Source organism: Cynara cardunculus, assembly GCF_001531365.2.
Source record: "Cynara cardunculus var. scolymus isolate 2C chromosome LG 10, CcrdV1, whole genome shotgun sequence".
Taxonomy (NCBI): Eukaryota; Viridiplantae; Streptophyta; class Magnoliopsida; order Asterales; family Asteraceae; genus Cynara; species Cynara cardunculus.
Window position 1 is genome coordinate 28,456,559 of NC_037537.1, and position 14,753 is coordinate 28,471,311.

At 30.1% G+C, this 14,753-nt stretch overlaps 2 protein-coding genes and 1 long non-coding RNA gene across 3 annotated transcripts in view; all 3 read right to left on the reverse strand.

The window, feature by feature from the left end:
• LOC112520213 (RNA-dependent RNA polymerase 6-like) overlaps positions 1-5,881 on the reverse strand; it is a 10,133-nt gene extending 4,252 nt beyond the window's left edge. The window contains exon 1 of the mRNA XM_025128512.1: positions 5,813-5,881. Within this exon, the coding sequence (XP_024984280.1) occupies positions 5,813-5,881 (69 nt within the window). The remainder of the gene's footprint in view (positions 1-5,812) is intronic.
• A 2,022-nt stretch (positions 5,882-7,903) lies between these two features.
• LOC112520448 lies at positions 7,904-9,220 on the reverse strand. The gene is made up of 3 exons (XR_003069997.1): positions 9,025-9,220; positions 8,211-8,282; positions 7,904-8,133 (listed from the first exon to the last, which is right to left on the reverse strand). It is a non-coding gene; the product is annotated as an uncharacterized LOC112520448 (long non-coding RNA).
• A 1,820-nt stretch (positions 9,221-11,040) lies between these two features.
• Positions 11,041-12,092, reverse strand: LOC112518963 (SPX domain-containing protein 2-like). The gene is made up of 3 exons (XM_025126788.1): positions 11,785-12,092; positions 11,561-11,687; positions 11,041-11,492 (listed from the first exon to the last, which is right to left on the reverse strand). Exons 1-3 carry the CDS (start codon positions 12,061-12,063, stop codon positions 11,041-11,043), a joined length of 858 nt encoding a protein of 285 aa, XP_024982556.1. The 5' UTR covers positions 12,064-12,092.
• Between the last annotated feature and the right edge of the window lie 2,661 nt (positions 12,093-14,753).

A 14,753-nucleotide genomic window follows, 5' to 3' on the forward strand; every position in this document is an offset into this window, starting at 1 on the left:
CTACTGGTTTTTGCTTTTATATTGCATTGTTGATCTAACATTTTTGTTGTTGGTTGGTTAATATAACTTTTTTTGCTGTTGATATATTTATGGGCAAGTTTTGTGTGTGGAAAATCCATTGTTATTACATTTTGGTGTTAATTGTTCTCCAAATACGTTCTAGATTTCATTAGAAGTTGATTTTATTGGTAATATCTAAGTCATCTTGTGTAAATTGATAAACATGAATTTTGATTTTCAATAGACGTTCTATAAGAATGAGATGTTATTTGCATTGTATCTTGGTTTAGTTGGGTGAAGCTCTTTCTCTTGATCATTTGCAATGTTAAAAGTTTTGGCTTATGGTCTTTTTGCCATCTTGCTATCACACTTTATGCACTTTGATATAACTATGCTCAAGAAACCTCTAAGGGTGACTTTAATTAAGAAGGTCTTAGGTCTGGAATCTAGATATTTAGTAGTTATCAACTCTTTAGATGTCATGTCCCTTGGCCAGAAGACCTAATTACACAAAGATCCCTCTCCACACGATTTGTGCAATTAGACCTTCCAACCAAGAGACATGGGCCCCTAAAGAGTTGATAGCAACTGCAGTATCCAAACTTAAGACCTCCTAAATCAAAGTCACCCTTTGGGGTTTCTTAAGCATAGTTATATCTAAGTGCATAAGGAGTAAGAACAAGATGGTAAAAAGAAACATCATCCAAAAGCCAAACCTTTCAACATTGGAAACTATCGCTCATTCATGATCTCGAGAAAGATCTCCACCCAACTAAATCAAGATACAATGCAAATAGTATCTCCTTGCTTATAAAAAATCTATCGAAAACCAAGATCCGTGTTAATCAATTTACACAAAATGAATTAGATACTACCAATATCATCAACTTTTAATGAAATCTATAACGTATTTGGAGAACATTTAACACCAAAAACACACCCACGACGTAATAACACTGGATTTTCCACACATAAAACTTGCCCACAAAATATTACATCAAAAACAAAAAATTTATATCAACCAACCAACAGCAAAAATGTTAGATCAATAATGCAATATAAAGGCGTGGTTGGGTTATGGTGAGAATGAAACTTATGGCGGTGAGAATGAAAGAGATCTCCGCCCTTGTATCGATCCTAATTTAAGAGAACAATTAGATCAACACTAATGACATCCACCAAATCAATTCCCTTCTGAGCCGCAATCGCAATTCATGGGTTGATTGGAGATTCAAATTGATCAAGAGTCCAGATCCCTTCTAACATTTATCACTAACTCCTACTCTCACAAGATCCTTAGTCTATGAAAGCAAAAACCAGTAGATATTTCAGTAGCTAATGATCTGAAAAAAGTGTTATATCAGCAATTCAACAGCGAAAGCAAAACCAACATCGAGAAGGCAAAATACAGCAAAACCAAGAAGAAATTAAGTAGAAGAAGAGGAAAGAAGAGTAATTTTGTAAGAAATGAACCTAAACTACCAGAAATGTACCACTCACCGTCAATTTCGATAAGTATCAGTAAGAAGCAACATAAAGTACCAGAAGTCGTACCTGAAGCAACAGCAGAAGAACCGATTCCGATAAGCAAAGCAACAGAAGTAAGAAACGAAATCGTACAAAGGAATGGAAGATGATAAGAGTTTACAGAAATGGAAAAAGGGAGGAATATCTGATTCCTTAGGGGGGAAGGAAGAATGAGCGGGAATCGGAGAATCGAGATCATATCATAGGGTTTGGGTAATGGGATTGATTTATTAACAGCATCTTCCTGGAAATTTCTTCATCAAAAAGTTAAGGGAAATAAAATATTTTTTAAATGAATAAAATATTAACTTTTTTATTGTAAATAATTAATTCTCTAATTTTTAAAGCAAATAAATTATTGAACTTTTTAAAAATGATTATTTACGAGCTTTCAACAAAAAAAACTATTTATATTATATTATAAAGTATTTGATGAAAATTGTTAAAAATAATTTTTTATACATAAAGTATTGTTTATTGATATATATTAATTAAAATTTAATATTACAAATAAATTATGCATAAGTTCAACCTATTAAAGCTTCATATTTAAATTTATGTAACTAAGTACAGATAAACATAATCAAATATTGGATAAATATCTCATTTTAAATATAAAAAATCTAAAATGTAATTAGAATAATCATTGAGTTCTAACAAAATACTTAGTTATTATCTTTATACAAAAATATATTATTAAACCTAAATTAAATTATAGTTAAAATTTTGAATTAAGAAAATTACCAAAACACAATAACTTTTAAAAAAATTAATTTGATACTGATATCGATATATTTTTTTCAAAATTTTATGATATTTTCAAATTTATATTGCATTAAAAAAATAAAAACATTATTACTTTCTCAAAACCATATAAAACCGTATTATATCGACATAAAAAGGAAATAAAATGAAACACTGAAATCAAGATCTGCCTCAATGCATTGCACGAGTACTCTTGTAGTTTGATACAAACATTTTAAATAAAAAAACTTAAATCAATTGTACCATTCACAAACCTTACACCATTTAAACTCTTCGCACACATTGACGTCGCTCTTCTTCACCGTCCATTCTCCAACGACGGTGATAAAGAGTGGATGACAATGACAACACGAGGTGAGGCAATAACGTTGAGTAAAATGGTATTTATGACATATTTTTATTGACGGTAAAATTGATTTTTTTACTTTAAAATTTCCTTAGTCAGTGTCATTTAGTTTTTTGGTTAAACAAATGCATGTAACCAATTTCTAAACGATAATTGTTTATTTATTAAAGTAAATGTTCATGAATTTAATCATTCAAAATCAGAAAATTTTAATGGTTTACTCATTCTAATATATAGTTTAGGGACTTTATCATTTAAACTGGAAAAGTTTGTTGGGTTTTTTTAAACTTTAAAAAAAAATTATAACATTAATTATATTATTAAAATATTTATATGAATAAAAATAAGAGTAAATCTTTTATTACCCTCAATTTGGTAATATACATAAATTAATGCGTCTGGGATCCTAAATCTATTATATCATATCAAAACAAACTATATTTTTCGTTAGTTTTTCATTTTAAACATTTAATTTAAAAAAAATTGATGAGAAATATTACATATATAGAGAGAGGGGATAAGTTATTATACAACTTTTTACATTTGTACAACCAATATAATTTAATCTCGACCGTCCATTTAATTTGATGAATATGTAATTTGATAGAAGTTTTGATTATTTTCTGATATAAAATATTCATCATAATTAATGAATCTTATTTATCTTCCATAAATATTTAAATCATAATAAATGAACTCTCATCATTTTCATAAATATTTTAATTTATTGGGTTGCATCGATTGTACAAATATGATAGTTTGCATTTGAAACGACTCTCTCTCTCTCTCTCTCTCTCTATATATATATATATATATATATATATACTAGTTATGTACCCGTGCAATGCGGCGGGAGCCATGAATTTTAACGATTTTGAAATTCCACTGGTTTATAAGATAAGATTTAACGATGATATATGTTACACTTGGTCTTTACATATTAATACAATTTGAATAAATAAGAGTTATGGTTCCAATTCCAATTACAGACTATCGATGAAAAAATTGTATGTCAGTTTAAAATCTAATATATTTAAAATCCAACATATTTAAACGACTTCACAAATTTGTTCGATTTATACCAAGAGCAAAAAACTAAGAAATTTGAGTTTTAAGATAAACACTCAAAACTAATAAAAAAACTACAAATTTGACAGATCATAAGCCATGAAAAGACAAAAAAGATGGGTTTTAGAATGAAATTTCAACTGCTTACCCTCTTTCTTGTTCAGAAACTTAGATTAAGGTTGAATTAATACATGTATATATATATTTCAAAAAAACTCAAGAACATATTAATTCAGAACATATTATASAGTGCAATTTGGACAGTCTAACCCCAAAATATATAGTATATATATATAAATAAATAACTATAAAAGTATAAATCATAAATATTAAAAATATTTTTTTACAATATATATAATAATATAATTAAGTCAAAAACTATTCAATATTGGATTCATTTCGAAGGTATTAACGAGACGATTATAATTGTGTAATTTGTTAAAATAAAAATGTATTTTTTTAAACATGTTTTAATTGATATATGATCATGTATATTAATTTGATAAAAGTTTGAAATGAAACATTTAAAAGTTAAAGACGTAAAGTAAATTAATTAACTAATTATACGGGTATAAAGTGTAAATTTAAAATTATAATTTTAAAAAAAAATCGGTTGTGAGAGGGTGAGTGTATGTGAGGAGAGGAGGGGGCGAAAAACTGAAAAAGTGATATAAAAGGTATCTTGGTCATTTAGTATTTTGATAAGCTTATATTTAAACATGTTTTTATAATGAATCTAGTATATATTGTAAAGTTTATATAGCTTATAGAATCCCTTTAATTTAGTTATTGATTGGTCTTTGATAGGTGCAAAAAATGATGGATTTTAATACAAACAGAGCATATATTTTAAAACTGTTACAAGGTGGGGCATAGTTTTCTAAAGGAATATGAGGCTGAGCATATTTATGAAATAGGTTCTGGACTGGGCATACGAATTCAAATGGCGTGAAAAAGAAGCATATTTTCTCAAATGTTTTAAAAAAAGCCCAACAGCAGCAGTCCAGCAACAACAGCCCAACAGAGGCAGTTTTTCATCGGGGGAGAGACGTGGGCTGTTTTGGAGTTCGTGAGGGAAGACGACAGCAGGTTTTTTTGGAGGGGAGAAGACACGAGGTGCGATCGATTGATGAGGAAGACAACAATGGTTCGTGGTTTTGGATTGAAGAAGCATTGAAGGAGATCCATCAATTTTAAAACTAGGTTAATATCTTTTTCAATTTCTTAGTTTGTGTTTTCAATTAGCCATGTGTGGCTAATTTCTTTGTAAATTCAACCTTGGATTGCTTAATATTTGCAAGTTCTAGTTCTACTAGTTGTTTGAGATGATGTACTATCATCTCACTTTGATTATTCACCCAATTTCTGAATTTAATAGTTTATAAAATTGAATTTCATGTTTTCTGATCAATTGTGTGGAAATCGATTATGGTTATTTTGGTTTCCTAAATCCGTAATTGTTTAGTAAACTAATATTGATGACAAATAACAAATAGGTTTAGTAGAAATTTCCTATCTTTTGTCATGAAATTAGGTGAAACGGAAGATTTAGATTAACCAAGCTCGTGTGTTAATTTATCCGACCCGGGTTCCATTGATTCTTCATGCTAGTATCAATTTGGCTCTTAAGAGCTTATTTGAAATTGATGTCAATTGCATATTAAGGTATGAGAGGAGAGCTTGTTCCTATCAAAAGTTATGTATGTTGGAATTAATTGTTAGAGCTCTTTAACAATTAGAACCGGGTTAATCGAAGTATGTGCGGTCGCCTTATAGATCATCAATGATAACAACTCGTGAATAGAGTTGCATTTATAATCCAAAGTCTGAGTTTATTTTTATTCCAATCGTCTATAATTACTTTTATTCGCATGATTAGTCTAATTAATCAAATCCAACCCCCGCATCCCCCCCCCCCCTTTTGTAATTACTTTTAAGTTGTCGCTTTGTATTTGATTTTTCTAGACATAGTAAGTTAAACCGAGTCCCTGTGGATTTGACCTGACTTACCGCTATTACAATTTTGGTTGTAATTAGCTCGTAATTGGAATTTATTATTTGGTGGACTCGGCATCCGTCAAATTTTAAGACTTTTGTTAAATTTACTTTATACGATAGTATAGATATAGATATATTAGAAGGGTACCCAAGTAATGCAGCGGGATACATATCCATTTTAATGTTTCGTTTTATTTTTTGTCTATGTTGATATGATACGTTTTATGTGATTTTGAGAAAGATAATTTTTTATTTTTGAATATTATAAAAATTTGAAAAAAATATCCATATTAATATCAATTATTTAAAAGTTCTCATTTCTTTTGTACAATTTCTTTAATTCAAATGTTTATTATAATTTACTTTAGGTATAATATAAAAGTAATTTATTTTTGGCTTAACAATATAATTTTTTATAAAGATAATGGTTCTGTTAAAACTTAATGATTATCCTAATTATATTTCAGATTTTTATATTTAAAATGAAATGTTTATCATGTATTTTCTTCATGTTTATCTGTAATTAGTCATGCGAATTAAAAAATATAGCTTTAATAAGTTGTACTTACGTACAATTTACTTGTAGTCTTAAAATTCAAGTAATATATGTCAACAAACAGTACTTCATGCATAAAAAATGATTTTTAAAAGTTTTTGTTAAATGTTTTTACAATATAACTAGATTAGTACTCGTGCAATGCAGCGAGATACATCTTGAAAAATATATATTTCATTTTATTTGTTATCTCAGTCGATGTTATAATACGGTATTATGTGATTTTGAAAAGCGGTGATGTTTTTATTTTTGAATAAAACATAAATTTAAAGATATCATAAAAATTTAACAAAAATATATCGATATTAGTATCAAATTAACTATCAGTAACTGATTAACTGAGAGCAAAGAAGAAGGATGACAATCGTTAACATGTGTTAAATGTTTATTGCATAAAATTCTCGCCCATTGAAATGGTATAGAAAGATTATTATTAAACATTTATTACATGATAAACATTAACCAGGTAAGATTATCAGTCATTGTTATACTCATCTAAAAAGTTTTTATCCGAGTAACGTTTAATATAAATATTACAACTCCACAACACCCAATCAAAACACACTTTCAAAACCGGTAATGACTTGACAACACATCTCTTCCAAACCATTATCTCTCTAAAATCACTTTTGGCTTATATGGTGTGGTGGATACTTTATTTATTCTTTCCCTTATAAAGTGGGTTTTATATATAGTTTTTGAGAGATTTATCAGAATAGCCATTTATTTGATTGAATTCATATTCCAGTAAACTTTTGTTGACACTCATCAAAAAGTCAATACATTCTTAACAGAGTCGTCTCTTAGCATGTTAAATGTGAAATTTTAAATAGGACCCCCAAAATTTTAGGGCCTAAATTTACATGTGTTTAGGGTATTTTATCGACATGTGTAAAACTATAATCAAAATTATTTAGGTTCAAACCATTAATTGTTTGGTCTTAGGTTTAAATCATTAATGGTTTAAGTTTAGTTTCAGATTGTCAATCGTTTTAGGTTTAGCCCAATTTTGTTCTTAACATATATTATCTGTTATCTCATTCTTGCAATGTTATCAAAAAATTTAGATATAACAAGGCCTCCAAAAAGATTAGAACGTTTCTGATTCGGCTTTAACATGCCATCTTTTCCCAAATTGTCACTTTTTAAATCACTGATACACAGGGCCGGCCCTGAGATTTTTGGTGCCCATGGCGAAAAGTCCAAATGATGCTCAATTAAAAACATCCAAGTGCGGTAATTTACAATTGTCTAGCTTTTTCCTTCATAGACCGAGAGACACATTAGTGTTTTTTAGTCACTTAAGGTATTTGCCTATGAAATTAGCTATTGCATGACTCCGTTAGTCCATCATGTGTTTCATATAATAATATTTATGGTCTTGACCAATGGCAATCATGAGTTTCATATGTAAAATTGCAAAGCTATGGGAGACCATCCAAGTGAATTAGCTACTACACATTCAAGTGAGGGTAAATCATCACTTAACTATAGCACATTTATAGGTTTGTTCAACTATATTATAGCTACTGAAATTGTGTTAATATACATCAAAAACTAATGGGATTAGAACAAAAAGCGGTGGATGATAACTTGAATATTAATCACATAATGAAGAACTAAAACTCCAGAGATAGGCTTGATTGATTCGATCAACAACTAGATCAATTAATAACAATAGTATTCATTTAACTTTAAACAAACATAAAAAGTATAGAACTTATGCCAAGAACAGCAAAACTTCAGTTGAAACTCATGAACAAAAAAACTTACTTGTGCAGTTGAAGAGTCGATCTAAGAGAAATCAACAATGCAAGCTTCTGATAGTTTCTGCAGCAAATTACTTTCCTCTACCTCTTTTCCCGTACCTAGGCTGGGATTAAAGAAATAAGGAATATCAATCTTACTACCAGGGTATAGATAAGTTTGATGACATACACAACAACTTACCATGAAATGCATAATGAACCTATCCTCTACCACAAGACAGCAAGATGCATCCACACCCATTCTATCAAAAATCTGATATTCAAGTGGTTTGATCATTGTCACTCATTTTAGTTACAATCTCAATTACCAAAAGTAATTTAGGCAAATAATGGCGTGAAAACAAGTTAGGAAGGAGAAGGCAGAAACTACAAGCACACACTCTTTTGGTTACCCATTTTAGTTACAATCTCAATTACCAAAAGTAATTTAGGCAAATAATGGCGTGAAAACAAGTTAGGAAGGAGAAGGCAGAAACTACAAGCACACACTCTTTTGGTTACCCATTTTAGTTACAATCTCAATTACCAGTGCACTAAGAGAAATGATGCAAAAAGAACAGGCGCAAAACAAGTAGAATCAGTCACTATAACCCTCTTTGTGCAAGGTGCAACTAACAGATACATCATCAAGAAAGAAGTTCCATAAAAAAAATTGAAACAGTTAGATTTGACAATGAAACTTCTATAATAATAATATATAATAATAGAACAAATGTACAAATTCTTTTCCTAAAAGACATTAATATAATCAAGAACAGTCTTTTATGTTTTTCAGAAACTGCTATGCACCTAAAGGAATGAATAACTATGCAGAACTTGCAAGAAGGTAAGCTTGGATTGAAAAATAAATAAGAATYCACCATATTTCAGCCTATGCAATTTTGCKGTCACAAACCACAAAGGACCAATTTCACAGCTTCATTATTAGGTTTTGCAATCAAACAAAGAATTAGAAACTTCAAAAATAAAATAAGTAATAACCCTAGTTCCCTAACCTCACAAGTCACAACTCACAAGAGAGAGGCAGACGGKCGACGGCAGTGAGCAGGCGATAGTCGAGACTCGAGAGCGAGAGTCGATTTCTGTTGTGAGTTCTGTGAGTGAGCGAGGCGAGAGCGAGGCGAATCGTGAATCGTGAACTAAATCGATTTCTGTTGTGAGTTTTGTGAGTGAGCGAGGCGAGAGCGAGAGCGAGAGTCGAGGTCGAGGGAGTGAAGTGAGCCGTGACGGAGGAATGGAGGATGATGGACGAATTGCAGTGGACTGTGGTAAGCGGAAACGGTTATATTCTTAGGCCCAAATGAAAACTGAAGACATATATACATTGGGCTTTAGGATTTTGATGTCTTTGGGCTTTATGCTATCTTGGGCCGTCGCTCCCTGGGCCTATGCCCAGGGCCGGCCCTGCTGTGATACAACATTATTAATCAATTTAATTTTTTTATATCATTAAAATATGTAAAATCTATTAATTTATCTTTCAAAGAATTCTTAAGAAAATAAAGAAATTTCTGGTATATATAAAAGATCAGTGGTTACATGTTTAGTAGATATAGGACTTGAATATATTTAATGGAACAATTTATTTTAAAGCTCAAAATTTAAAGACTTCAAATTTTATACTTTTGAAATAACAAATTATTAAAAAAAAAGTGAAAATGCATAAATTACAAAACTTCAGTGGCAATTTACGACAGGTTACTAATACACCTATCAGTCAATCACATTGCTAACAACCGAATTAATTTTTAAAAACATTTTAAATATGAGGGCAAAGTGCGAAATTTTGAGGGTTTATGTTAGAACACTTAGAGTAGATTCTCCAATTTTTCTTTTATGATGAGAGTTAAAAATCAAAATCTCTAAAAAATATTAAATATATCTTCAATAGATTTTCAATTTTATAGAATATAACATAATTATATTATTAAAATATTAAATAGTTTTTAATAAAATATTATTTCAATCCTGAAAATTTAATTTTAAATATTTTTATGAGTTGAAATAATAAAATATTATTTCTCAAGTATAATTAATCATTTTTAGAAAATTCTTCATATTTGAAGAACTTTTCCTCTTTCTCTATTTTAAATAAGTTTTAGAAAATCAATTATAAATAAAAAAACTCCAAATCTTTTTTTTTTTAAGTTCAAAGAATTCGTTCGAGATTGATTGAGTAAGAATAATACATCGTAATCCTCATGAAATACAAACATTCTCTTTTTTCTCTGTAGACATACTATTACATCAATTATCGTCAAACCAAGTAACCGTTGGATTCGTGTTCTTGATACTTTTTATTTATACTAAATAGATACTCGCGCAATGTAGCGAGATACATTAAAATAATCTTTCATTTTATTTTTTTGTCTCTATCGATATAATACAATTTTATGTGATTTTGAGAAAGCGATAATGTTTATCTTCATAAAAATTTGAAAAAAAATATATTGATATTAGTATGAAATAAACTATTTAAAAATTATCGTTTTTTATGTAATTTTTTTAATACAAAATTTTTGTTATAAATTAATTCAAGTTTAATAACATAATAATTTATTTTTGATTTAATAATATAATTTTTATAAAGATAATAATTAAGTATTCTTTTATAAGTGTAATTCAATGATTATTCTAATTATAATTCAGATTTTTTATATTTAAAATGAGATGTTTATCATTTAGTTGATTAGGTTTATCTGCAGTTAGCTCCATAAATTCAAATATAAAGCTTTGTTGTAATTATGCACAATTTATTTGTAATCTTGAATTTTAAATAATATGCACCAATAAACAATATTTAATGCATGAAAATGGTTTTTAAAAGTATTTTTCAAATGTTCTGTAATATAGTATAGATGATCGTTTATTGAATTCACCGCTACTAAATGGATAATTTCGTTCAACACGTTCATCATTCCAAGTTGTTCTACATCGTTTGTTGGAAAAGATCATGCCATTGATCGTCATGATGCCTGATCTTAAACCCCAACAGGTTAAGTGTTACCGGTTTACTTGGCGACTTCTACAGCAAGAGATTCTTTCCATACCTCCTTCCTCTCCATGCTTTGTTGCATCACGGGTAGTGAAAAACTGGATGCGGTTGAGCTTCCGCTTCGAAGCTCCTGGAGAACATTAAGTGCCGAAAGAGTGAGTTTCATGTAGTCGTTCTCCATGTGTTTAATGTCAACGAGTTCTTCAGGAACTGTAGGAGAAGACTTCTCTTTGGGTTCTGCAGATGATGATTCAGGAATTGTTTCTTCTTCTTTCTTGCTTGTTGCAGATGCGGACGTCCGTGGTTCATTCATGGAGAAAAGTTGTTCAAGCATCGTGTCACATTTCTTCGCGAGGTTGTTTAGTACATCAGGTTCATAAAATGGCTCCTTCATAACTTTCTGGATGAAAGGCACTCGAACCAGAGCTCCACTTAGTCTGTCGTGTTTCTTCAGAATCTTCACCAATCCTGCAAAATTGCAGCATTTTAATGGAAGCTTGGAGTATAATCTGGGGAGAAGGTAAAAGAGGCAAGACCTGTGTAATTAAGCCAGCTGTAATTTAACAAGAGAACTATCTCTCCATGTAAATCTGCTAGGGTTCTACCAATTTTCCACAACTCTTCGTTTGAATCCTTGGTCGCAATCAAGTTACCTTCCAGCACCTTCATTACAAAATTACGAACTTAAACGAATTGATAARAGGATAATSGASATCTAGATATRAACAATTCRATAAYGAAATTCAKATATCAAAATTACCTCGATTTTGATAAGATACCACTCTTGTTTTTCGAGAACGAAATCATTGAACTTATCGATCTGTTCTTGGCACAATTTCACGAAATCAGCAACTTCTTTCTCCGTCGCGATCGAATCAGTTTCATCGCCGTTGCTCAATTTTATCCTCTTATTACCGCGACCATCTCTAGAGTAAACGCGCTTCAGTTGCTTCTTCAGATCCTTATAACACAGAAACTTGTCTCTCCATTCAGGTAACGTCTCGTCGATCAATTTATTCAAAAGCTTCCGAAACTGCATCCTGTTGAACGATTCAAATCTTCGCCTGCTTTCCTGCCAAAAAGAAGTCGAAATCTGTAGCGATTTCAACAATGGAGATGAATAATTTGCAATAAGATCATGCGTATGTACAGAACTATATATAGAGACAGAAAGAGAGCCTGCAAATGGATAGAATATGAAGAAATATTGGATTGTAATAATCAAAGAGTATATTCGGCCATGAATGTCCTTCTTCACGCGTATTCTGCTTATATTCTCCTTGATCCCACCAGTCAATCCGCCGAATTCACCAAGCGATTTTCGTGGTTTTGTGATATAATATTTGTTTACGTTCAAAATGATATTGTAGCTTGTACATCAACACAGGATCAAGTTCGAACGTTGGGAGTCACAAACTAACCTTGTACACTCGGTCAACTCCGAAATATCTTTTCACATGTAATTCTTAGGTGACATTTATTTTAATGAATGGAAATGTTACCTGATAAAGTAAACGAGGATGGTAAATCTTGCCGATAAGGTAAATATCGAATATTACCCAACATGCAAGTGTTGGATCGAGTTGATGCCAATTTTCAGTTTATATAAATTTAAACCAAATCTTGTTTCAATTATGATCCGTTGAATTTTGACATAAGCATAAAATAATATGTCAAAAGAAGCTTTGTTATAACCGGTATACTTAAACCTTTTTTAAGAATTTGTTGATGATGCCAAATTGCTTCCCGATTCCTTTTCCTCCAAAATCCAAATGTTTGTTACAAGTTTGACATGATGATGATGTGTTATAAAATTAGTGGTGTTTACGATGCTATTTAGAGCAAAACAGTGCATCCCTCAAATAGCAAAAATACAATATAGCATAGAAGTTTATAAATAAAATTGGAAAATCTTGATGTTTACTGTTTACCACTTAATTGTGACTCGTGATTTTGAACTCTCTGAGCATCTAAAACATAATAATCTCATTTGATCGATTCTTTATTATCTCCATTTGACCATTTCCCCCATGGATGCTCCATATTTTGCGAAGCCATTTTTTTTAGATTAAGTACCTTGTTTTGTATTTATGTATAAGTTTAAGTTACAAAAATTGTTATCTATTTTGAATTTATTTTGCATAACTTGTGATGTTATATAAGTTTTGTTTTGTAAAAAACGCAAAAGTTTCTTTTAGGTCCGTTAGACCGTGCGCAAGCCGTGCCTGCTGATAGGGTGAGTCTTCAAGCCCCTTAATAAACTTGATTTGCTATATTAGGTCCGTTGGACAAAAAAAAATAAATTAAAACACTTACAGCGACTATACTGTAATTTTTCTAAAATAGAATATCAATAATCAAAACTCTAAAAAATCTACATTCAACTACTTTATTTTACCACTTATAGCATTAACTTTATTATTAAAATATTTTATACATTTGATTAAAACATCATTTCACTCTCTTAAATATTTATTTTCAGTGTATTTTATTGGTGGCAAGAGAAATTAAAATATTATTTATTTCTCACATATAGAGTTTTAGAGATTTTCGTGTTTTCTCTTATTTTTTATAATCTCTCATATAATATAGCATAGTTGTTGGAGCACAAAACTCATCTAGATCCTCAAAAAAAATTCTTATAACATAGCTATCGGAGATAGGTATGATGATTTGCCACGTTCCGTTAGGGAACCTGGTTCACCCATCTTGAACGGGGCCGGGGATCCTCGACATGTTAAAAACTGTGGTTGAATAATGTATTCCTCAACCCGTCCCGTTCCCATATGCAGGGATGGACCAAATTCAATGCCACAACATTATTCCTCCGTCGAAGGTAAAAAAAATTAGATTCGTAAAAGGTGCAACCATATATTTATTGTGTATCATCACACACACACACACACACATATTTTGAAACTACAGTAATGACACAGTTTTATTTGGTAGAGTTGGTTTGCAAGACTTTTTTTCCACCCCAGACCCAAGTTCAGATCTTGTTAGTGTCGTTTCTTATTTTGTAAATTTAAATTTTAGATTTATCATGTTAGTAGAAAAAATTGGCAATAAAAGATTTGAACATATGAAAAACAATGAATTAACTAACACACCAAAGACTATTTTATGAAAAACATTCCTACACTTATTCTTATAGTCAAATGATGTTACTGTTTAAAAAAATTATGGGTCTGTCCTTGTCCGTATGTATATATATTAATAAAAATAATGTTTTTATAATATATTACATTTTTCAATCAATTTTGATCAACCATTTATAGTTGAACCGGGGATACATGAGGATGGATCGAAGATAGGCCCAACAAAAACTAAGGAGATTCGACTCCCCGTACCTGTTGAGGACCAGGACCGAGGATGGGGACAAGATAGTGGAACCTGGAGCGGAATATATCTTAATATCGATGAAAATAAAAAGCCACATAAAACTGTATTATAACATCGATGAAAATAAAATAAAATAAAACATAAAATCAAAATATATCTTAATATATTGTATGAATATCCTTCTGGTCAAACAAAATGTGTACTTGGAGGTTTTGATTATTGATTATCTTTATCACATTGCAATATTAATATTCATTGTTATTTATCATGGTCACTATTAACATTATACGTGGCCATGTCTTATTACTCAGGGGTAAAAATATAAATTGCTCTATTGTGTTCTTTATATTTTAATTAAATAAATTTGATTATCTTTATTATTTAATT

Excerpts from the sequence above, each read along its gene's own strand:
- LOC112518963 (XM_025126788.1), bottom strand. The coding sequence starts at position 12,063 with ATGCAGTTTCGGAAGCTTTTGAATAAATTGATCGACGAGACGTTACCT. Across the intron at positions 11,688-11,784 it reads GGTATCTTATCAAAATCGAG|GTGCTGGAAGGTAACTTGAT; the intron begins GTAATTTTGATA and ends TTTGTAATGAAG. Across the intron at positions 11,493-11,560 it reads CAGCTGGCTTAATTACACAG|GATTGGTGAAGATTCTGAAG; the intron begins GTCTTGCCTCTT and ends GCAATTTTGCAG.